This window comes from Pelmatolapia mariae, linkage group LG14, assembly GCF_036321145.2.
Source record: "Pelmatolapia mariae isolate MD_Pm_ZW linkage group LG14, Pm_UMD_F_2, whole genome shotgun sequence".
In the NCBI taxonomy this organism is placed as follows: domain Eukaryota; kingdom Metazoa; phylum Chordata; class Actinopteri; order Cichliformes; family Cichlidae; genus Pelmatolapia; species Pelmatolapia mariae.
In genome coordinates this window covers 22,146,129-22,170,752 of record NC_086239.1, presented here as the reverse complement: position 1 = coordinate 22,170,752, position 24,624 = coordinate 22,146,129, and the positions used below count along the sequence as shown (strand labels likewise).

General features: G+C 38.7%; 1 protein-coding gene across 1 annotated transcript; it reads right to left on the bottom strand.

Moving 5' to 3' along the window:
- Positions 1 to 3,696: 3,696 nt before the first annotated feature.
- Positions 3,697 to 5,872, bottom strand: si:dkey-202l22.3 (7 transmembrane receptor domain-containing protein). The gene is made up of 3 exons (XM_063494035.2): positions 5,410 to 5,872; positions 4,741 to 5,138; positions 3,697 to 3,918 (listed from the first exon to the last, which is right to left on the bottom strand). Exons 1-3 carry the CDS (start codon positions 5,870 to 5,872, stop codon positions 3,697 to 3,699), a joined length of 1,083 nt encoding a protein of 360 aa, XP_063350105.2.
- Between the last annotated feature and the right edge of the window lie 18,752 nt (positions 5,873 to 24,624).

The window sequence follows — 24,624 nt, the reverse complement described above, 5'->3', positions numbered from 1 at the left end:
ATTCACAAAAGAACTCTCTCTAGTAGCAGTGTCAGTGGATGAAAAGACAAAAAGTAGAAATTTGTGTAAAGGTAGAGTACATGGCAGAGGTCTAGGACTGGTGCCCATGAGCTTGTTGTATGTGTACCTAAGAAAATATTAAGCGAGTACCATCATGTGAAAAAGGGACAGGAGAAAGCACATGCAAATTTAAGACATTTATTAAACTTCACTTCAAGTTGCTGCAAATGAGGTTCTGCAAGATATTGAATCATGGGGTATACTTCGTTTTTCACAGGAGTCTTTTGCAGTAAGTATAAAAATAGTCATACAAAAAAAGCAAATTTTTTTATGACTAACTATACTTACTAAAAAATACACACCTTTACCATATTTTCCGCACTGTAAGGCGCACTTAAAATCCTTTAATTTTCTCAAAAATCAACAGTGTGCCTTATAATCCGGTGCACCTTATGTATGAATTCTGGTTGTGCTTATTGACCTCGAACCGATTTTATGTGGTACACGGGCTCAAAAATCTGTCAAAAAATGTTTTAGTACGACTTTGGTAAGCTATGAAGCCGCACCGCTTAATGGATTCTTGGAGCATTACGGCTGCGTACGGCTAAGTTTAACATTCAGGCATCCATGAAAACAGCATTTATTAAATTTAACGGAGTTAGAAGGTAGCAGGAAGTTAACTCACTAGTTTCTACCCAAAGATGATATACGATCTTCTGACTGAGAGATTTCTGAAAAAATTAAAACGTACAGCTCTGCTATGACTTCCAACATAAATGAAGACAGAAAACTAAACAGCAGTGACGTTTGTAGGGTTACTGAAGTTGGACTAGCTGCTATATAATGATGTGCTACGTGATTGCTAGCGACACAGCTATGTTAGCATAACGTAAACACAGTGAAGCTGGAGGATGAACAGTAACTTTTTCCACTTGATAAAAGTTAACGTGAGGGTTCCTGATGGTTAGGGACAAATGCAATCGCATGGCAGGATGCTGTAAACGGACCAAACTTCAGTCAGGAGAACAACTGAGATAATCCATCCACAATACAAGGTTAGTCATTAATATACTGCAACAACATGGGAATAGAGCAGCTGCGAGAGAATTCAAGATTAATGAATTAATGGTACGGAAGTGGAGGAAACAAGAAGAATGAGTTGAGTAAAGTCTGACTTGACTGTTTTGTTTCGCTTAATACGCCTTATAATCCGGTGCGCCTTATGGTCTGAAAAATATGGTCAAATGTGTGTGTGTGTCTTCTTAAACACAAATTAATATTACTGTCAGTTCTAATTGATTCTATTGATTCTATGAACAAACAAACATCATCCAATGAGCCTTACCATAGATCACTTCACCGCATTTCAGGCTGTTATTTTATAATGTACAACATGTTGAAGTACATAGTTGTGAGAAATGAAATTGTACAGAAATTGTCAATTTTTTTTAATTCAACACTAGCAAAGAACAACAATCTAAACATGGAATTTTTGAAATTGGCTTAAATTACATAAGACCTGGTTTTCCACCCATTACTCTGCTTGCACATGCATGGTTGTTCAGTAAATGAAATTAACATACAAAGCCACAGTTCAGTGTCTTTTTTTCTCCATTGACTTAGTCACAGATAAATAAAGTGGAAATGTTAGCAGCTTTTGCACACTCATAGTTTACCAGCATAATTTACAGTTTACAAGAGAATACTTGAAATGACTCATACTATTCACACTTTCACACTGATACGTCATGAAGGTATCTTTATGGTTGTCATGGGTATATTTTTTAATATTCTTTTGTTGTGGAACACTCATTAAAATAATAGATTTTTAGTGGGGAAACCCATGTCCACATCTGATGAAGTACTGTCTTATCATCTATATAACCAAAGTTTACACTGACAATGACGTAAATACATTCAGGTAAGGAGCATTGCTGCCATCAACACACAGAGTGGGGGTGGGATCTGCAAGTGTCTATTATGTGTAGCGGTAGGGCATTTGGCGGAAAGAGATGAAATTCAGTTAAAAAAAATACAAACAAGAAAACAAACAAACAAAATCACTTTTAAAGAACACAACAATAACTCTTTTAAACCCTTCCAGAAAAAGCATCAGGACAAAAATCCAATTGAGTAGAGGTGAATGCAGTCTCAAGGTTTACTTAGAGAGAAAAGCCAGAGCAACCAAGCTGCCAAGCAACAGACAGCAAAGTAATTTGATTGTTAAAAGGTGACAGTTGGCATCAGCGAGCATTGGCTGGGGAGCTGCGGCTCATTAGTTTGCACTAAAGGTTCACTGGATATGTTTGAGCAAATGGTGTTTGCTATTTTTGAATGGGCTGATTAGATTTGTTGATGGACATTTTACCCTGCACTCTGATGCATTTATTGCATTTGATGCACTCTATCTATCTATCTATCTATCTATCTATCTATCTATCTATCTATCTATCTATCTATCTATCTATCTATCTATCTATCTATCTATCTATCTATCTATCTGTCCATATAGAGAGCTCTAGATAGATCTACATAGACAGAAATTCGCAGCAATGAAAATTTTAGCTTGCTAATTAACTGAATGAACCAAATTCATTCTGCTTACATGCAATTTAGAGCACATTAGCATTTCCTCTGGTGAGTCTTCATACCCAGCCTATGAAAGCATTAATCATACTTGATGGCAAGTCAATGAGAACGGCATCAGCAGAGTAATGCTTTACAGTTATTGTTTTTGTTCTTGCTTTAATTATCTAATAATTAATTATTGTGCCAGTCTCTTTTGTCAGGTAGAGCCAGAGCACTTAACATTTAACTATGAGCACTCACTCAAGTAAATCCTTTATTAATTTGGTATTGATAAGATATAATTGAAGACGATTTCCAATACTGCTGCAAGATGTCATATACAGTAAGATGCATTTTTATCATTATTGCACATACTGAGGTTTTGACCTGCAGAAAATGAAGAGACTGCATACAGCATGTATTCACAAACACAAATATATATTTAATTACACATACAACACACTTAGACTGTACCACCTAATTATGTTTAATAAACCTAAAAATTTGTTATCCAATAATATATGTAAATAATTGAATGACATTTTTGAAAGGCGGACATTCAGTTCTGTGGACAACATAAAACCACCACCATGTATTTTCCTGATCCACGTCTGGTTTGAGGAGTTCACTGTACACTCAGCTCCCTGAAGTCAAGTGTTTAATGTTTAAGCAAACCGGTCCCTGTAACCAGTGTTAACACCCATGATCTCAGCCTCAAGCATAAGTCTGCTACAGCTGAACACTGTTTATACCCCCGCTGGCCTTTTCAAAGCTGCAGCGTCTGCTTAGCCTCTGCAGCACTGCCATCTAAGCACAACACAGGGATCCCAGTGGACTCTTCACTGGTCTTCTTTCTTCTTTACCATCATTGGATTTTTTTTTGTAAGCAGTGTTTTTTTGTTGTTTTTTTTAGCACTGCCTTTGGGGACGCTACAAGAAAGGACTAAATGCCATGACGTCACAACATGCTGGTAAAGCATGAAGAAAATGGTTTAAATAAATTTTGAACAGCTGCATTGTATTCTCCTGGATGTCTCAGACATTAACGCTCATGCTGAGGTGCAGGTGCTAGCTTGCGGATAAGAATGGGCTCTGCATATCAAGAGCTGCTACAGTTGCATTGTGGGTTCAACTCCTGGATCTCTCCACCATCCTTCTCTGGTGGTTGTGGCAAGGACAGAGATAACCTTTGAGGTGCATTCGCACCTTGCTGTGCAGTGAGGCATAAATGAAAGGGTTGTAACATGCAGAACTCATAGCCACTAAGTGGCAACATACTTGTAAGACATTTATGTAGCGCTTGCCCATAATATGGAAGTCCGGGTCCAAGTCCAGCAACAGGTTCAGCACCTACAAAACACAATGGAAATAGTTGTTATTGCATCGAATCAGCACTGATTTCTTAAACTATTAGGAAGATTTTTGAAAAGTCTGACCAAGCTGCTCCTCTCTTTCTGCCTAGAAAATCACAAATTAGGAGGCAGCTTGAACTGTGGTAATGGATTTCAGAAATGTGAAATTTGCCAGCATAATTAGATTTGGTTGAACGCTAATACTAAATCATTCCACGTCACAAGTTAAGTTTCAGTGTTTAGCAGCAGGATTTGCAACATGCCAACTGCAATTTATAAAACCGGATCATTTCACTTTTGACTCATTTGGACACGTTTCACTATCCATGACAAATACCCTTCTCCTAAGTCATGAAGGAGCCTTGCAGAAGCCACGAATTTATCTGCAATTTGCATGCAACATTGACTTTAGAAATGCGACTCTACCAACACTTACGATCTGCATTTAAGCAGTGCATGCAAAGTGCTTTTAGTGAAACAAGGCTCTGAGTGTTTGCAGCCATATTGCAGTGTCAACTTTTCCTTCCAGTTCAATAATGTGACAATGAAATCCTAATCTGTTAGCCTTTTACATGGCTCATTGTGGACATAATATTGGCTTTGTGGACACAAATATCTGATGTTGGGTTTCCATAGTTAATGATGCATAAAATTGAAGCATCCTAATAGTAGTTAAACCTGCAGTTTTGCATCATTTTGCTGCTATTGAGGTTATGAGTTTCGAACAGATACATATAGAAAAATGTTACTTTCTTTGTCTAATGCCTATAGATAAGGATTAATGGAGTAATGGTTAGAATTCATCAGTGTCTTGAATCACCTGGAGAGGCAGCCAACACAGGGCAAAGGCCAGCACTGAGGCCACCAGCAGAGAGAAAGTTTTCTTCCTCCTTTGGCTCCAGCGCTGCTGACTGTTTGATGGCTCCCCAGGCACTGAATAGCGCTTCAAACTGATAGTAATGGCACAGTAGGATACGCTAACTGACAGCAGTGGGATCATATACGAGGTTATTAAAATGAAGCAAGAGTAGAGAAGCCGCAGATTGCCACTATTTGGCCAAAATTCTTCACACACTACCAGGTCAATGCCCGTGGGCCGCAGGTCCAGGTAGTCTGTGTAGTAAGATGGAGGCGCGGCCAGGGCCAAAGATAAAAGCCAGACACCCAAAGTCACTGCACCGCAACCCCACACAGAAATCCTCCTCCGTACTGGATGAGCTGAGACAAGGAAAAAATACAGATATAATATATATTAGGTAAAAACACTAAGGATGTTATTTCATACCTAAATTAAAGTGGCCATGTATAGAAGTGAGTAAAAATTAAAGATGTCTCTAATTATTTTAGCTCAGTCATCTCAGTATCAGGAGACTTAATCTGAGTGGTGAATTTGCATTTTAAAAAACACATTTTGGAATTATAGTAAGATTAACTTTTGAACGTACAGTAAATGACTGCTAATCAGTAATGGTAATGTCAAGTCCCTTACCTACAACAATATAGCGGTCCACAGCAATAGCAGTGAGTGAAAGCACTGATGCAAAGACTGTGGCACACTGCAGCAAGGGAACCAAATGGCAGAAAGGTCTTCCAAAAGCCCAGCCATGGCTGTCGAAGGCGTAAGACACTGTCAGCGGAACACAAGTCAAACACATCAACAGGTCACCTGCTGCTAAGTTACCGATGAAAAAGTTGGTGGCATTGTGGAGTTTCTTGTCAGCCAGGATGCAAGCCAAAAGGAAGGAGTTTCCAACAACAGCTACTACCACTACAAGGCAGTACAGAGGCAGGAAGAGAGGCTTGTATCGCTGAAGGAGCTCTATGCCTATGAACATGTCCAAAGGGTCGCTGTGGTTGAGTCCTTGGTCTTTGTTTCCTTCTATTCTTACTCGTGGTGTTTCATGACTTGTGTTGCCAGTCATACTGAAATCCTTATCCATGAAGACATCCATGTCTCTGCACGCCAGCCTTAAAAAAGACACCATCAACAGTTATTCAATAAATACTGCATGAAAAATCAGCCATTGATTTTTGTAGTCTTCAGGGATCCAGTAGACTGACAACATAATAACGCTGAAGTGACAGAATTCAATTATAATGGGTAAAAATTCATTAACCTAAATAACTTTATGTTTGCAGCAAATGTTTTATAGGAACAATTTCTCCAGCGGCGAAGTATGTGTAATATAAATAGTGTTCACAGAGAGTTTTTTCAATGCAGGTTTTCAGTGTTGTTAGCTCCATATGTAAAATGCAATTTCCCATTCTGATAATGGCACATTAACTCAAAGTGACACATCTAGCTTTATCTAACAAATTATGATTGGAAAGTTGACTAAAACCATAACAAACATTGGTCCCTTTATAACTTTACTGTACAACCACAGCTCAGTTGTATCACTCTCTTCCTTGAAAGTCTATTGAGGCTGAAAAAAAGGCACCAGGACTCCTTTACGTTTGTGAAGATGTTTCATCTCTCATCCAAGAGGTTTCTTCAGTGCTAAAAACAAATCGTGGAGAATCCCACGTAACCCTGAACACAGAATGTAGATATCTGTGTACTCTGCATGTTAATAAGCTAGATGACCTTGTTGCATACTGAATCTTTAATGTGAATGAGGTATGTCTTATGGCTTTTCAGCTTCTCATTTCACCACATTGACTAATATGTTGTTTTGATCCAAAAGTCACCTGTTAGTGATGGTTCTTGATCTAACGTGTACTCTTGTATATTATCTCTTAGTTCTAAGTGCCACGAAGGTGCTTATCTGTGACAGCAGTTAAAAATGGTGGATCTGATTCACCTTAGCAAATATGTCATCAGACTCATAGTTCATGATCTTCATGCCAGTGCAGAGATTTGATTTATTTTATGCATGACTCAGGATACTAAAAACTCACCTGCATAATTCTTCTGAAACTGTTATAGGAAGAAATGAATAATGTCTAAGTTACTTTCTTGTGTATGAGCTTTGAGAATAAATGGCTTCTTTTGAGAAATGATTTAAAAGATTTACTGAGTTATCCAGTGAGCCATCTAAGGTGATGGACTTTTTTTTCCATCACCTTAGATTTTTTTTTCCATGTAATGTATCATGCGCTAGGATATTATACACCTTCCTTTCCCTTCGAATAACTGACAACTCCCAGTTCTAGGCACCGCTAGCCCAAATGCAGTCATTAGAAGCCAATTATCCACAGACCAAAAAGATCATAAAGAAGAAATGACTATGTACACCTCTAAAACTTTATTTTGCATGCATTTTACATCTTAGATAAGTCGTTAATCTGTGATTGTTATGGATAGATGAGTGGTAATATGAGTGTGTTTTTAATCTAATAACAATTTACTACACAATAGGGTGCATGGACATGCCCAGACATCTCAGGACTGGTGTTAGCAACAGGGCAAGTGTTTTTTTTTTTTTTAATGTCTGACAGTTTACTCAACACATCCTTGTGTTGTGTCACATCCTTGCTAACTAACTTTAGACCCCACCTTGCCTTGGGGCTTGCATTTTCCTAAGAATGATGAAGTACATGAATGGACAGTACTGTGCAAAAGTCTTCCCTTATTTCTTTATATTTTGCTTCCAAGCAACCTGACACTCTTGTATTTCTTAAAAAGTGGTCTTGAGTAGTTGTTTTCCAGGATTTCTGAAGGTCTTTCAGCAATTTGTTTTTTTCTGTTTTCTTTTTTTTTGTTTTGTTTTTTACATTGGCTACTTTTTCTCTCAGTCCAGTTCTTGTACCTGTTCATTTATAGAGGAATGTTTTTTTTGTGTGTTAAGCCACTTAACACTGATCTTTGAATGATTCAAACATTACATAAAAAAGGCCTAACCAAACAAGGGAACTAGTGTTGTGTCTATACATAGTGAAAACTTAGCAAAGAGCCAATTTTTGATTATATCTTTACGCCCTTTGTTACTGCTAAAACACAATTTGTTTCAGTTTCTTTTCGTTTCTTTGATTTTAGAAATAATAACACAGTTTGACACGGGTAAAAGAATATTATTGCACAAACAAGGAGACTGCCGAAGAGCTATTAACTGAAAGCTGAAGGACAAAAAAGAAAACAGGGTGGCAGGCCTAAACACTATCTACAGCAAATGAACAGTACATGAAATTTATTTCATAAAGAAACAGGAAAATCCATCAAAGAATCTAACACAGGACTTGAGACATGCATCTAGCCTTTAAATTGATCCATCTACTGTTCACCAAAGCCTCATCAGAAATGGTCTCAGAGCACCTGTGACTTTTAAGAAGCCATACTTGAAGAAGGGAAACAGGGAGAAAAGGCTGAAGTATACCAAATTAAACAAGAATTAGACTGAAAATCAGTGGTAACAGGTCTTAGGTTGAATACAAATGTGAAATTATTGGTTCAGATTGTTTTTGGTATGCAGGAAGGAGGTCAGGGGAGGTCAACAGTGAGTGTCTACAGCCATCTGTAAAGCATGGTGGAGGCTCTGTCATGGTTTGTGACTGCATTTCAGTCAGTGGTGTTGAGGATCTTGTCAAAATGAAAGGGATTATGAATGTGGAAAAGTAACATCAGCTTTTGATCCACCATGCAATAACATTTGGAAAGCTAGCTTCATTGTTCAGCATGAAAATGATCCCAAATGCTTTTGAAAAAGATCCAGGTATGCTTTTACTGCCAATACCATAAAAGCATACCTGGACAGAAAAACACTCAGTGGAACACTATTAGTCATAGATTGGCCTCCCCTGAGACCTCAACATTTTTGAAGCAGTGTGGGATCAGGTTGACAGAAAACACAACAAAATGTATCCAACATCCAACGAAGAGCTTTGGATGCCGTTCAAGAAGTCTGGAGGCTACTTAAATAAATTAGAATTTGATTATTGGCATTTTGTTTTTATTTTGTCTCTGTCTATTTTGTCTCTGTCAACACAATTTCAGAATATGACTTTCTCCACAACCTGCAGATCACATTCTCATGCAGTACCAGGCTGGAATAGCTGCTCCTCATCATCGTGTGGCCTTTTAGCTTTGGCAGTTAATAAAATAGCAAACTGCTACTACAGCTCAGACTAAACCACTGCCTGCACTTGAAATGATTTTCAGATGTCTGTGAATCATTTCTGTTAATGTCAGCTTCTCTTTCTTTTGAAATCAAAATTGCGACCTTTATCCACAGATCAGTATTCACTATATTTATGTTGACGGTCAAATGGATTTCCTTTCAATCAAAGGATTTTTTTGTTACATTTTTGTTTTTTTCTCCCTCAAATAATACCAGATGCAGCTAAAGCACACATTAATAGGAGAAAAAAAATCAATAGATAATTCACATGGAGTTCTATACATTGCCAATATACTGAACTTCAAGAATTCAAATAGGCAACTTGCTACTTTCAGAAGTTGCAGCTTCCCGTGAGCACATGGACAACCTAAAAATATTATTTATTCTTGCCTATAAATATATTTTGGGCTCAATCAACTGGTCTAATGCACTGTGAAAACAGTCAGATTTCTAAGTGAGAATAGATATGGAAAATAATGCTGAAAATCATTTAAAGTTGAAATACTGAATGTCTATAAGCTCATATAGTCTGTAATTTTCTCCTTAGCATATTGCCAGTCTTGATATAACTTAATACAGTGAATTCACAAGTTGTTTAATTTTTTTTCAGAGTAATTTCCTCAGTGGCAGAGTGAACTGTCGTGTCTGGACAGGCTTGTATTACAGCATGTCTTATCAGTTACATTACTTTTTCTCTAAAAGACTAACAGGCTACACTGAATGATACTCAACACTTCCTCCAGAACTTTAACTTTTGACATTTAACTGTCTTGTTTATGCCATTGGAGTAAGAAGTAAAGTACTGATTTAAATTGATTTGAAAAAATACCTTAGGACAGCAGAAAGATGAGTATAGCATGTCTTGTCCTGATAAAACTGGAGCTGTGGAAACTAGCCTCATATCTAATGTGCTATTTGAATTGGCATTTTCAGTCAGCATTTATAAAGGCTTTGTGTTGGCTGCGTCCTTGGCTATCATGGAAACTTATCCATGCATTACATATGAGAATTTACAATATAATGCTGACATTTGACTTTAAAGATATTTTCTTGAACTAATCGGTGTTTAAAAATACAAATTATACTTAATCATCAAAGGGATATCAATCTGTCCAGTTAGGAATCTGACTTCATTTCACCTGCTGTGATGAATTAAACGTGAGAATGGTGCACAGGAGGGTAAGAAAAAGAAAATGCCCCAAAACATATAGATTTTAGCGGGTGGTGGCCACAGATCATTGCTCTCCCTATATCCCTCTCTGGGTCTGTTTTTTTCTTGTTAGTATGCATTGCAGTAAAGGTAGCATAAGATGGTACTGCAGCCCATTCTGATTGCACATTTTGCCCAGTTGCCCAAGAACGGCACATCCATACATGCTGTAACACAAACATTTTCTTTGTCACCCAGGTCACTCTCAAGCCTGGCAGGAAAAAACTATGAGACAAGGCTTTGCACAAGAAGAGCTGGAAGGGATTGTACATGGGGACTGAGTCAGCAGTGGAACAATAGCTCTTTCTTTGTACAGCGAGGAAGAGAGCAAATATTGCCAGAGCCCTACAAAATGACCTCCAGTAGGCTGCTCTTGTGGATGCTTCTTACCAAAATTAGACTCCGTTAGGGTGGCATGAAGGCCCATCATCCTTTAGTGTGATAGTCTAGCACCATGCAGTCTGAATGGCATTTGCCAGAGAACACCAGAACTGGCACCTCTGGCGCCCCACAGATGGGAGCAGGTCCACACTGAACACAGCTATAAAAGAATCTGGAGACACTGTGGTAAACCTTACATCACATGTGTGGCACCTGTAAAGTGTGTTTTCTTTTATGCCCAAATATCTGACAATGTGCTTTTTCGTATAAAGTTTTATTTATTTATTTATTATTCTGTTTACACATTATTTCAGTTGCCGTGAGGGGCCAGAGTAAGCTGTCAACGACACATTACTGCCAATTCTGCAGAAGAAGCAAGTGAAGTAGACAGCGCAAGGTGTGGGCATTAAAGAGAGTCTGTGCAGCTTTAACGACAGCGCACATGACAACAACTGACTAATGTGTGCATGGACCAAATAAGTAGTGTAACTTCCCCATCCATGTGGTTGATCTGTGTCAGAAAGTTCTGTTTGCACGTCAGCGTGCCCAGTCTGCTCTGAAAGTATATTAAAGACTTAGTTCAAAGCCAGGACCTCCACTCCATCACGGCAAGCTTGTCAAATGATGATGTGAGGGCAGATGAGGGTGGAGCTGCAGAATGAGAGCAGTAGTGCTGGATTACTGTTGCTTTGTACAATGAAAGTGAGAGGGCTCTAAAGATTAAAGCCACATACAAAGAACTACGTACAGAGCAAGTCTGAAAATATGTCACAGAGTAAAAAATTTTTTTTTTTCTAATGAACCCTGTTTAGATAACTAACTAAATTAAACTGGGTATTTACAAAAAAGAGGAAGGTAATATTGCAGTCAGGGAGTTTACAGATCACTGTTGCAAATGATCCAGTGTAAGAGAAAATCCAAAGAAAACTAAGGTGCCTTTAAGGAGGTCTGTCAGCAGGATCAAAGTGATCATATTTGGTGGTGATGTACACTAGGTAAAAAGGTGCAGAGTAGGATACAGAACCCGTCGGTAGCTGAAAGAGCTTATGAATAAGGGACATGTCATGACCTCAAAAAAAAAAAAAAGCAAAAAAGTCCCAAAATGACCCAAAACCAAAGCTTAGCTCCCCCAGCACTCATGTAAGTCCCCACAAAGTGAGAGAAGGAGTATTAAAAAATCCCCAGTCACAAAACAAAGGGAACGACTGTCTAAATCATACAAGCCTTACACGAAACACAAGTTGTACAGCTGAAAATGCCTTGTTTGTAAAGAAGGGTTGCTGGATATGAAAGCTGCCAGTGGGTGAGAAATCCCCTTATCAGTGTGTATCAAGACTAACCTTAAACTTTATGATCCAAAGGCTAAAATAACGGCCTGATGACATTCCAGTTCCAGTAATAGTGAGTATGTACATAGTACAAAGACCAGTATTAGTGTCTATGAGGAGATATTGAATGAAACAGAAAAATGACTCGTGATTTTGAAGGCCTTAGCCAAAGAGCTAGTGGACAATGCTATGGCTAATTCTCCCATTTGTAACATTGAATGACCAAGATTTACAAAATCAATTATATTTTTTATTCAATGTGAAAAGAAAAACAGACTAAGACTATGAATTTGGCAGCAGCGCAATTACAGAGGTCAAGAAAGGAGGCTATTTTCCCATGAACTTGTATAGGACCGGCAGTCTTTTTTCCATTACAGCTATTGCCATCTGGTATTTCTAGCACTCAAATGGGCCGTTACAGACAGTTTAGAGGCAGTGATAATAACTCTGTCACTTATGTGTTGAGCACAGCTAAACTGAAGTCACAGGGCATCACTGGTTGACCGAGCTGTGTGATTTTAACAGAACTCTGACATTCTGTACAGATGCAGACTTCCTGTCCTGTAAATCTGTGAGTATGGGCTGTGCATGTAAAAAACAGTGCTCCCCTGAAGTATTAGGTGCCATACTTAGTGCAGTTTAGACTCAAAAGCACTTGGACTTGATCTCAGCTATTACAGCTATTAGCCTACACATTCAAGAGATAACTGCACAAAGCAAACCACATATAAAAATAACACAGACTGAGTTCTTGCAAGTGCAGTTTCAGGACCCTGCCATATCCCATGTCCTCCACCTGAAGACGCCTGGGTGGGAACCATACAGGGGTTTATAATTGATATGTTCTCCCTTTTTTTCTTTGACCTTTGGCTTTCCTGCTAAAAAAAGACTAGATGGTAAAGAATTTGAGAACCAGCTATTCTGGCAGCTGCAGAAAGATTAAAGCATTGCAAATTAACAAACAACTTCTTATCACTCAGAGTGGAACGCAACAGAAAGATTTAATTGGATCTTGCTATCAATGCCGTGGACTTTGTATAAGGAAAAAAGGGAAATTGCAGTGGCTATGTAAACAAAGTTGTACACACCCATAACTGCACAACCAGTGAAGCGCCTGAGTACTCTCCTTTTTATTTGCTTTATGATACAAATCACCATCTGCCAGTTGATCTTATTTTTTGCGATTAATGATGTGGAAGAGTGTAACTCTCAACTGCAATATCCTCAAAAGTGGCAACAACAAATGAAAGCAGATTATGACATTGCATCCAAAAATATCCAAAGGTCTACAGCAAGAGTAAAACTTTCATACTATGATCAAAGGAGCTAGAGTACAGTACTTTCACCTTTTGACATAGTCCTCATATCAGAGCATTGTGGGCTTGGCAAAAGGCACTTGTACTGGGAAGATCTAATGTATATTGTGATCTTGCGAATGGGAGAAAATGTGCAGTAAAGGCTTAACATAGTAGAGAGAGAATCTGAGTCCTCCATTGCAACATGAGCTTTTGAGGAACAATTACAGAGTACTATGTACTATGTTGAGCAAAAGAAAGCACATTATGCCAAATTAAATTAAATACCAGAGGACCCAGCGAGCTCAAATGATACGAAGCATTACTAAGCAGAGGATCAGAGGTTTGGTGTCTTCACCACCAGCCTGGGTATCAATATGTTATGCCAACAGTAACTCCTAAAATTCAGGAAACAGCACACCAGCCTGAGTAAACTGGACATGACATCCAGTAGGTAACGCAAACTGTAGCTGTGCTAGGTGAACAGGAAACAGAACTGCCTGACACACGGTGAGTCATGTTTTTAGGAGACATTAACATATGAAACATAAGGCCTGCCTATTCATCGTGTGTTAGGGCTTCACACCAACCCACTACATGTGAACTCACTGGCAACAGCATATGGGCAATATACTGTGCCCAGGCCACCCCACCCCCACACACATGTTTGAAGCACATTTGGTTTATCCTACTCTGTCCTTGTAGGATACTCCAAAGAGGCTGTTTAACAAATGAATGTTGGTTTATATTGTCATTGATCATTGTTGTAAATACAGAGAGAGTAACTTTGACTGTTTGTGAACTGAAATCATTCCCAGTGATTTTAATGTCCTCAAGAACAGATTGCAGGCAAGTTACACAGTAATAGTAGTGAACTGTAATGACAAAAACCTGTCTTGTAACAGTTTACTTGTTTGAAAGCTTGGCCATTATGGCCATTAATGTTTAATGTCAATATTATGCCACATATTTTTATATTTTCTGCACTTACTGTAGGTTGTATAGTCAATATTGCATTTCAACCCTTACATTCAGTTTTTATTTCATGAATTCACAGTAAGGTTTGGGTTAATTTTGACCCTCATAATATATGTCTACAACAAATTCTGAACTACAGCTCAACTTAGAATGTTTAATGCTTTAAATATATCTTCTTAAAAATGAAAATGTCAAAAACTGCTGTGATTTATAATATAACCATGTGTCATTACATTATAACCAATAAACACTCTCCTCTGCTTCTGTAGCACAAAAAATCCTTATAACTGACATCTGTAAATGTCAATATTAATTCAACATTAATTAACACTGAGAGCACAAAACGTTTTTGTTTTCTTTAATTATTGCAAACTAGTGTGTGCTTTCAAAGCAATGGCACGAAGGCGCGAAATTGTGAATTTTTTTTTAGTCAAGTAGTCAAATTTCAGGATAAAGGGATAAAATTTATGCATTTTTGCTGCTGTCTTATGTCAAAATTGATCAAATTTGACCTGAACAGTATATAAGGGTTAAATCAATGCTCATGTTGAGGGCATTTATTTTGCTGACAAAGCAATGTGAGACCTGTAAGGTGTATTTTTTTATATGCAAATACCTGCTTTTATATAAGGCTCAATGTTAAGGCCAGGCAGCGGGGATGTTTGCAAAGCGGACCCAAAAGCAGACACAGAAAAGAGGAAAACTAAGTGTAACACAAAGGGAGCCATTTATTAGGCTGAATACACGAACACAAAACAAGGCAAGGCGGACAGGGGCATAACCAAAGCAAACTAAACATGAAAACTAGAACGTGAAATGAGAACATGAAACTGAACAGGTGCATGCAAAACTTTGACCTGAGGTAATGTAAACATGAACATGGACCTGAACAGGAGCTGGAAACATCCTGAGACCTGACGTGACATGAAGCAAGATGACCAGAGGAACCAACTGTCACGGTTCTGGGTCATTTTGATCCAGCATTTTGAGTTTCTTATGTTTTGGTTTGATTTTGTATTTTGGGTTATATTCTTGATCTCTTCTTGGGCTTTGATGATTATTATTATTTAGTCTGTTTCAGTTTATTCTGGTTAAGGGTTTAGTTCTTAGGTTTTGTGTCTCGCGTTTAGTGTAGGTTTAGTTCAGTGTCAAGTCTGGGTCCTTGTGAATTGTTTCTTGTTTCCTGTTTTATTGTGAAGGTCCGTGTCTCATGTGAGTGTATTCAGTTTTGCTTCCCCTGTCTTGTCTTCTCAATTACTTCCAGCTGTGTTCCCCACCTGTTTGTAATCTCCCTGTGTTCTTCTGTGTGTATTTAAGTCGCGTCTACTCATGTACTGGTCGCTGGTTTGTCTGTGAATCTACTGTGTATTCTCTGTGTGTTTTCCCTGCCGTCCACTTTCATATGCCTCTGCTCACCCTCCTTCATGTTCAGGTTTGCGGTTCTGTAGTTTAGTTTGTCCCAGTATAGATTAGCTCTAGTTCCGTTTCGCCATTTTTTCACCTTGTGCTTTATTTTGCAATAAACCACCTTCGCATTACAGCGAGTGCCTGCGCTTGGATCCCCATTTAAGTCCGCCACACGGCTCACTCCGTCATCCGTGACACCAACTCTGAACAGAGGGAGACAGAGGACTTAAATACACAGAAAGGTAATGAGGGAAGTGGAAACACCTGGGGAAACACAGCTGACACAAATGAACCTGACGCCACAGGGGAAGCGAAACTAAACACACTGAACATGGAAACACAAGACTTTCAAAATAAAACAGGAAAAGCTGGAACACATGAGCTTGACACAGGAGTGGAGGAAAGGCATAGATGTAGACGTGATAACACAAGCTCGACAACATGGAACATGCAGACATGAAACACAAGACAGACTGGGGAGACATGAAACACAAGGAGAGACACATGAGAACAGATAAGGGAGACGCAAGCACAAGCATAACTAAAAGTTAAACACAGAGGACATGACAGACTACACAGAGGACAGGAAAAGACTCATAAACAAGGAAACATACATGAAACATAAACTAAAGTAAAATTCAACAAAACCCTAACATTTAACTAAAAAGAAATCAAAAATACAAAATAAACTCACAATTCTGGATCACAGACCCAGGCCCCTGACACTCAAGCTGTGTCCCAAAATGTCGGCTGCATCCTTCGGAGGCCGCATTTGAAGGCCGATTACGTCACAGCCAGGCGACGAAGGCTGTCTCAATTCGTCGACTCCTTCAAATGCGGCCGACAAATGCGTCCTTCATTTCCCTGAATTTGAAGGATGGGTCGGGTGTGTCCTTCGTGGCCCACCATATCCCAGAATTCATAGCGCGGCCCAGCCAATTTCAGTTTCCAACAATGGCGGCCGCTACTAAGTTTTAAAATTACTCTTATTAGTCTTTCTGGGTCACAAAATAAACTTTTAACATATTTTCAGGCAAGAAAGTAGCTGTGTAAACTTCAAATATCTGCTTAGTTTATCAAGACATCGCATATTTCCAAAAGTGCGCCGACGTCTGTTGCCCACCCGCTCAATAGCTAGCCGGGGGGTTCAATGGTCACTCCAGCCGGCGAGAGCAGCGGACTCCCAGATTCATCGTTTTCAGACCCCCGCTGTCTTTCGCTACTCAGGTTAAACATGATATATAAGTCACTCGGATAACTTAAAAATGTAATTGGCTTTTTTCGGTGTTTTATTTGTTCCGGAGTAAATCAGTTTGGCTAAGATCAAAGTTATTAGATTATTAGATTAAATAAAACTTTATTAATCCATCGGGTGGGTTCCTCCGGGATTTTCACACAGCTGAATAAACGTCAAACAGAAAACTGATTAAACAGAAGTGTGAGATGGTCGAGAATTTACGCCAGTGTCCTGTTATATTTTAGATAGCAAGGAGCAGACGGCCAAGTTTATTAAACTCCACCGACACAGCGGTGACGCAAATCTGAAGGCTAGACCGTCCCATTTCACAGCCGCACACTTCCAGCCTTCTCGGTCTTCGAAGGACCCGGCCCACGTAGACCGCGAAGGCCGGGTCCTCCGAAGGATGCAGCCTATGTTTTGGGACACAGCTAAAGTCTATTTAGCATTTGAATTAAACTGAATTGAACTGAAGAGGAAATAATCCAAATGCATGGTTGGTGAAGAGTCTGTGACAGTTGCTCTACTGACAGCTTGCTTGTTTTGCGTGTCTCCTCGGTGAAGTAATAAAATGAATTTCTTCTACTTCTGTAATGCTGTCATTATCTGAGTGGTATATCACATGCAGCCTAATCTAGGTTTGAGAGTGGGTCAATATGGGGTAGGATGTCCTTGGGGAATAGCCCAGATGTAGGAAGTGTTAGTCAATGGTAACCTCAGACCCGCTGTCAGAACATGTGCTGGTAATGTGGGCCCTGGCAGGACATTAGCTGGCCTTTTGTGGCTAGAGCGTGTAGGCTGTTCCTGGATGATGAAGGCATTGATGCCATTGACTGGCCCTCACGTTGCCCAGCCCTGAATCCAACTCAGAACCTGTGGGATGTATCAGTGCATCCATAGACCATCTGTTGTTTATGGGGGCCGCAAACCTCACTGAGCCACATTATGAAGCAAATTATTTCATTGATTTCATTCCCAATGATTTACATTGTTAGCTTTTTGGGGTGATTTTGAATCTTGGTCTCAAAAGGTTGATGATTTTGTATTTCCAGTGACATCTTATTGCTCTCAATAAATTACATAGTCTTTATCAGTAAAGATTTTCAACTTGACCATTTCTTTCTTTAAAATGTGACGTATGAGTCAATTGTTCCCTTAATTTTTTTAAGCAGTTCATGACTTGTAATAGACTAGTCTTCATCTACCCAGAGTTTAGTATCCCTAACAAAAACAACATGCCCAGTTCCAACTTAATTGTTTGCTGTGGATACTGAGTGCAAAGTGTTCCAGGAGACCATGCACACCAGTCAGGACAGAGCTTTCACAGAGGAACAAAAACAAAGCATCAGCCTCCTTCTGTGTTTTGTACAGGGAAACACATTACCATTCAGAACACTAACCCAAATATTTATGTGTCATACATTTTATTTGTTTTCCAGGAAGGTGCCTGGATAAACTTAAGGTTTTCCCTGAACAAGATGGAAGTTAAAACATCTGGTAGCTGATTGAAATTCTACTCAGTACTCTATGAATAAGGCATTTTTCAGTCTTTTATTCATACTGTGGTCTGCGGCAACTGTATTTAAACAGTATATATGGGGGTAAAACATTTAGCATTTAGCATACTTTTATTTATTGCTCCTTTCCTAACTCTGTGTTCACACATAATGTAATGCAAATTTGTGAGGCATGTTATGGACTTGCACTTAAAGAACACTTAAGACTTGCTGACCACTCACAGCGAGATGAGTGAGTGAGAAAATGAATGGAGCAATGCAATCAGGAGAGACTTAAAAATAGAATTCACTTCATCCATTCAATAGTTTTGGAGAGACTTCCTAAACCTGATGGTAACACAAAAGGAAAATTTAAAATTGGAGTACAAAATTCATGGCAATCCAGACTAGTAGCACTGACATCCCCAGAAGCAAACATATCAAATGCTAGTTCTTGCAGTGCAGTTTGTGCAGCTGAATGGGTTGATGCTTTTGAAAATGATGGTCTGTAGTCTGCATGCTGTAGCCTTTCCAATCAATAGGTGTCAGACCAATTCAACATGAGCAGAAGATTATAAGCTGACATGTGTGACCTTTCCAGAGCATGTACTTGTACCAGCTTTAAAAATTTTGCAAAAATTCTTATTTCTGTAGTGCACACACCCATAAGTAAACGATTCACCATCACAGCCAAAAGAAATCACAATTTATGAGTCACTTTTTGCCACTGATATTAAATCCTGTCTGACAATTTTTCAAAGGGTCATGATCCCAGTCAGGCTGAAATTAAGCCCATGGTGAAGCTGCTGTAGAATGCTAAGATCCTCAAGATGAAGTCTGCCTCTCAGGCTTTTTTATGAAGAATAAAAAACACAGTAAAATATCAGTATTTTAATTAAGTCCGAGCTCTGAAAGGTGGGAGCACAGCTGAGCTATCTGTCCGTTTGCACCGAGAACAAATGATTCAGACTGCTGATACAATTTTTAGCAGAAAGATCCACTCTAGTGAATCAGTCAGCTCACTCAGCATGTTTGACAATTTTCCATGTTTAATTCAGAACCTGTTAGTACCATCACTTGCTTAGCAGCATTCGTCACTTTTGAGCTGGCTAGACTCGCTGGCAGACCGCTCTGTGTCTACATTTTCGAATTTGTTCTGCACGTGCCAATAATCAAGAGCAGGAATATGTTTTCTGATCCCATCTGTCCTCACTCTATCTACCTTATCTGACAGCTTGAAAGAAATCTACCCTTGCCTAGTAACACTGTTGCCATGGCCTTTGTGGAAGCCATCCAGACCCTGCAGCTAATTTGTGAAGCGTGATGGGAATTGAGAACCCTCAAAATGCAAAACAGGAAGAACAACTCCTTTAGACTCTCTCGCACCCCAGTTTGTCTGCTCTCTTGTCCTTATTTTTCTTTACGTCGACTTTTTTGTGGCCTCTCTGACTCTACTGACATTTCCTAACCTGCCACTTGATAAAACTCTTGTATTTCTGTCATTCTGAGGCTGCTGAGGCATCCTGAGAGAAAAAGAGGCAGAGGCTGGACAAATATGAGACACAAATGAGGTCAAGGTTCAGTCTATGAAATTCTGATGAGGTAGCTTAATGGTGTCCCTCATTATTTGAATCGAGAGTGTAGGAGGCTTGCTCCTGGACTACATTATTGCCTGCTGATGATTCCAGTGCAGACACCTCAGCGACTGCTGGACTAACAACTTTGGATGACATATTTTTGTCTCTACACACAAGACGTTCTGTGTGAACTGGTGCTGTTGTGAAAGTCTAAGCTAGATCCTATCTTAAAATGTCTTAAAGCCAGTAAAAGTGGAATTTCAAACAGCAGCTTTACTGTCTTTCCTAGTCTGCAGGGCTAATGATTGACTCCTAAATGTTTATTGCCTTCTGACCCTTTAATTAAGAGAGGTCAGAGCCTGCCTAATAGTATTGGCTCTGTCTAGGAACAACTTAAGACATGTTCACACACACATATAAACATTTAGTGATTGCAGGGGGCAGAAAAATTAACATTTATATCTAATGGTAAGATGAATTAAAACTAAAAGACATAACCATTTCTTTCCAGTTAAGAAGATCTTTTTAGAAGAGAGCATTTAGAGCATGTTATAGCCAACAAAAAAGATTCTTCCTATCTGGCTATTCTATTGCCACGTTTGTGCAAGGACTTTCAGCAGTTTAATTTCCCAATTTTGTGGTCTTGTTTGCGATCATGTAGTAGTGTTCAGCTCAGCATTTTTTATTTTTCCAAAATCCACACATTGTGAAATTCTGTATCCTGGCTCATATTGGCTATTTCCACATTCACGCAAGAAGAATTTTAGTTCCTGATTTTGTGGTCTTGTTTGCGATCGTGTGTGCGTGTTTGTGCGCACATGCGTGTGTGTTTTTGACAACTTAAAAATGTAGTACTGTTCAGTATTTGGCTCTGTAATTGTGGCAGTGTGCACCAACCACTCTGCATCTCTATTCAATTAGAGATGCACAGAGATGCAAAGTGCTGCAGATGCCATGGAGTACCAGATTTGTTTTTTCTCAAGGATCCACAGATTGTGAATTTCTGTGCCTACACTCATGTTTAGAGAACGCCAGTGCTGCTGATGTTTTTTTTTTCATCTAATTTTTATTATTTATTTAGTTTTTTTGTTGCAAAAAATTAATTCCTCTGTTTTGCTTTGGATACATACGAGCATTATGCAAACTTGAATGAATACAAATTCAATCGTGTGAGCTGGATTCCCAAAACAAGCAACACAAAAATGAAGTCAAATCACTGAAAAATAGGCTAGTGCATTCAGTACAGTACATTTTTTACCTCTTTTCCCACGACGATGACACTTGCTGCACAGAAATCAGCATCTATTGGCAGATGTCGATGTTTGGTAAGTAGGTGCATCTCTAATTTAATACCTTCAGTTTTTACTTTGATTGACCATAAATGACACTATATATCTTGTATTCTACGGTTAAAGATATACACATACCTGTTTTTTGTGTGTTTTATCCAGAAAGTTTGTAATTGTATTTCTGCAAGTTATCCTTATCGTAAATTTGTCATGCCCAAGAGAAATGAGTTTGCAAAATGATTCCGTAGCAGTTCAAAATTATAGTTGGCTCTAAATCTTTATTGGTGTTTTGCACGAGTACATTCAATATGAGACCCTGGACTGTGTCCGTGTGTTTTTGTGTTATGTGGATAATTTCTATCTTTGTTTTGTAAAAATCCCTTGATGTAAAATCAATAAGTAAATAACGTCATAAGTAAATTCATAGAAATATCATCAAAACTCCTGTATTTTATAAAATGGAAACATTTCTAGTTTGCACCTGAACACCCTTAAATGATTGCTAAATAGAGCACAGACACGTTGTTCTAACATGTGTATGCAGTCAGAAGTATGAAATACACCAAGTACCCCACAGCCTGCAGAAATAGTGCGCGATGAAAAATATCACCAGATTATACAATAATGATTCAGATTTTATGGCTGGCTTTCAGGACTAATAAGCACTGATGCGCCTTGTCACAGATGCCTTCCCTCTATGCCTTGCAATTTGCCTCATTCTCCCCTATAAAAACTGATTGCCAGACTTCTTTCAAACCTGACCAATGATCTTAATTGCCAGTCATCCTAAAGAGACCCACTTTAATGACAGCGTTATTAAGTGACTACGTTAGTACAGCATTTGAGCCCCTTTTCACAGAGAGTTCCAATTACTTTGTCCAGTATGTTCCCTCTGTGATGACTGCTTCGTGAAGATATTTATAAAATATATATGTTAATAAAATTAACATATATAATAAAAAAAAATTAAATGACAGCAAACAAAAGTTAGAAGTTCTGATTTTTAGCAAATAAGACTAAGACACCTTATATTTATCCACACTCCTTAATTAAAAACAATCAAAAATCAAATAAATCTAATAAAAAATAAACATTTCTATAAACATTAATAAAAAAAAACACTATATGTTTTTGTCCGTTTCTTTACTTGTGTGAATCTGTATTTGTAAATATCAGTGCATGCAACAAGAGAGTGGATAGAGATAAAGCATCTTACCTGTGCAAATTGGAGGCACTTAGAAAATCCCTGTGTGGTATCTCTTCACTTGAGCAAATTAGGTTATTTTCTAGCTATCACCGTTACCCTTTTTTTCCCCCGCTTCACGCCTTTTCTTTCGTGCCACAGGTCTTAAATCTCTAGTAACAAATGTCGTATTGCAACCTACACAGAAGCCCACACTGGTATGAAGAGTCAGGCAGAGAGATGGTGTTTCTCACTCAGTCTGAGCGAGAGTGACAGGAAGAGGGAGAGAGAAAAAGGGACCTACATAACCTATCTCCCTCAAATCCTCAGAAAAAGAAGTGCCCCCTCCCACGTATTCTCCTTTATTGTGTCTGGCTCCACACTCACTTCGCATGTGCACACTTTGCACGCACAAATGTATCCCTTGCAACATGCTGTGAAGACGTGTGTAGCAAGTTTTTATTTAGCCTCAGGGGTGAGGACAACCTATTCTTTCTGCTTTATGTGCTCTATAAAAGCCTTGATTGCTGACAGAAACTCCGACACCTAAAAAGGAACAAGAAAGAAAATTAGCACCAGTGTAAAAAAAAAAAAAAGGGGGGGGGGATTTACTGTTTGGTCTTCAGGGAAATGAAGAAGACTCGGTGTCCAGTTATTGCATCAACAGAAAAAAAAGCTGCAATTCTATATATTCAGTATAACCAGATAAGCAACTGAGTTTGTGCTTCTGCACAGTTTGCCAAACAATCATAAATTCATCCATCTATTGCTTTTTATGCCAAATTGACCCTAAACAAAATTAAAAGATTAAAAGTATTAATACTTCTAAAGTCACGTGCTGTCACTCAATTACCAATTAATCTTGCTTTTGCCTTTTGTGATGCAATGCCACCTCAGAGAACTACCTGCTGACACATAGACATAAAAAACATCAAGTAATCATTTGCTGCCTTTTCTCCTCCTTCATTTCCCGCTCTCTCTCACTCTTACACACGCTCACTCTATATTTCTCTTTTAAAAGCAGCTCTTTATCACTATTGTTGGGTGTGTGATGAATATCTAACACTTGAGTTCTGACCATTTCTCACTACATCAATTGAGGGCATCAATTCAATACAAGATGGGGCACTCAGTAGAACAAACTATTCTGACAAACCTATTGAGAGGTCTCACTATAAAAGATAAAAAAATAGCAGAGTAAAAAGAGACAGATAAGGGAAAGCTGTAGATATGGATTGCTATATTTCAGAGGGACTTTATGCAACAGGTCTTTTTGAAGGTGTTGGTAAGAAACAATCCCTGCTTGATCCGAGCCACAGCTCTGAAAGCTTGCAAAGAAACAGAAAGGGGAAAAATAAACATAGAGCATCACAAAAGATAAATGCAAGCTTGGCTGATAAAATGCCAAACATTTAGTTCTTAAAAAGTTTGACAGTTTTGGTTTGCCAGCTCCTAAACGTAACATTTTTCATACGTGGTCATGCATGGCTTTATAAAATACCGCTCTGGTTTCTTAGACTGACTAAGTAATTATAGCTGCTTCTGTTCTCCACTGATATATGAATAAGCTTTCAGCATTCAGGCTCAGAGGACATAAGCACACATTTATTTAACCTTGTTATTGGTGTGTCCCAGCCGTCTGTGTAATTGAAAGATTGCCTGTGTGTGAAATTACTTTGTTGTAGAGCCATATTGATGTGTCAAGGATTGTATACACATGTAAAATTCATTGTGTGTATACAGTAAACTTTGCTAGCCTATATAACAAGTTTAGCTTTAGGACACGTGGATTTGTCTAATTATAATAATGTTTTCTGCTTCTCAGCTCTGTGAAAAAAGATAGACAATGTTGTTAATTTTAAATGTTGTTAATTGATTTGTTCAAAGTAATTCAGTCACTTTGCCGTAAATGAAGTAGATGAAGATGGTTGAGCATGTGATCCATTGATGACCTGCCTATGGTGTAACCTGCCTATAGTCCAATGTCAGGTGGCTTATGTGCCAGTCTAGTCCAACCTTGTATTGGCTGAGAGGTTAAGAAAATGAATGGATGAATAATATTAATACAAGAATTCACGCATCAGTAAAATAAGTGTCATGTATTTGCTCAAGCATGGCCACTATCTTTATTCCTTCAGCAGAGATTCAGGAGGTTTATTCACGATGAAGTTGTCCTTGTGTGAGCACTGAGCCTTTTGCACTTCCCTACAAAAAGGTCAAGTATGTGATGTTGGCGGCCTGATGAATGCATTGACTCAGCATGCTT

Bases quoted from the DNA above. Each gene is read 5' to 3' on its own strand.
- si:dkey-202l22.3 (XM_063494035.2), bottom strand. From the start codon at position 5,872: ATGGATGTCTTCATGGATAAGGATTTCAGTATGACTGGCAACACAAGT. The intron at 5,139-5,409 runs GTAAGGGACTTG...TCCTTGTCTCAG, and splicing joins GGACCGCTATATTGTTGTAG to CTCATCCAGTACGGAGGAGG. The intron at 3,919-4,740 runs GTGATTCAAGAC...TGTGTTTTGTAG, and splicing joins TGTGTTGGCTGCCTCTCCAG to GTGCTGAACCTGTTGCTGGA.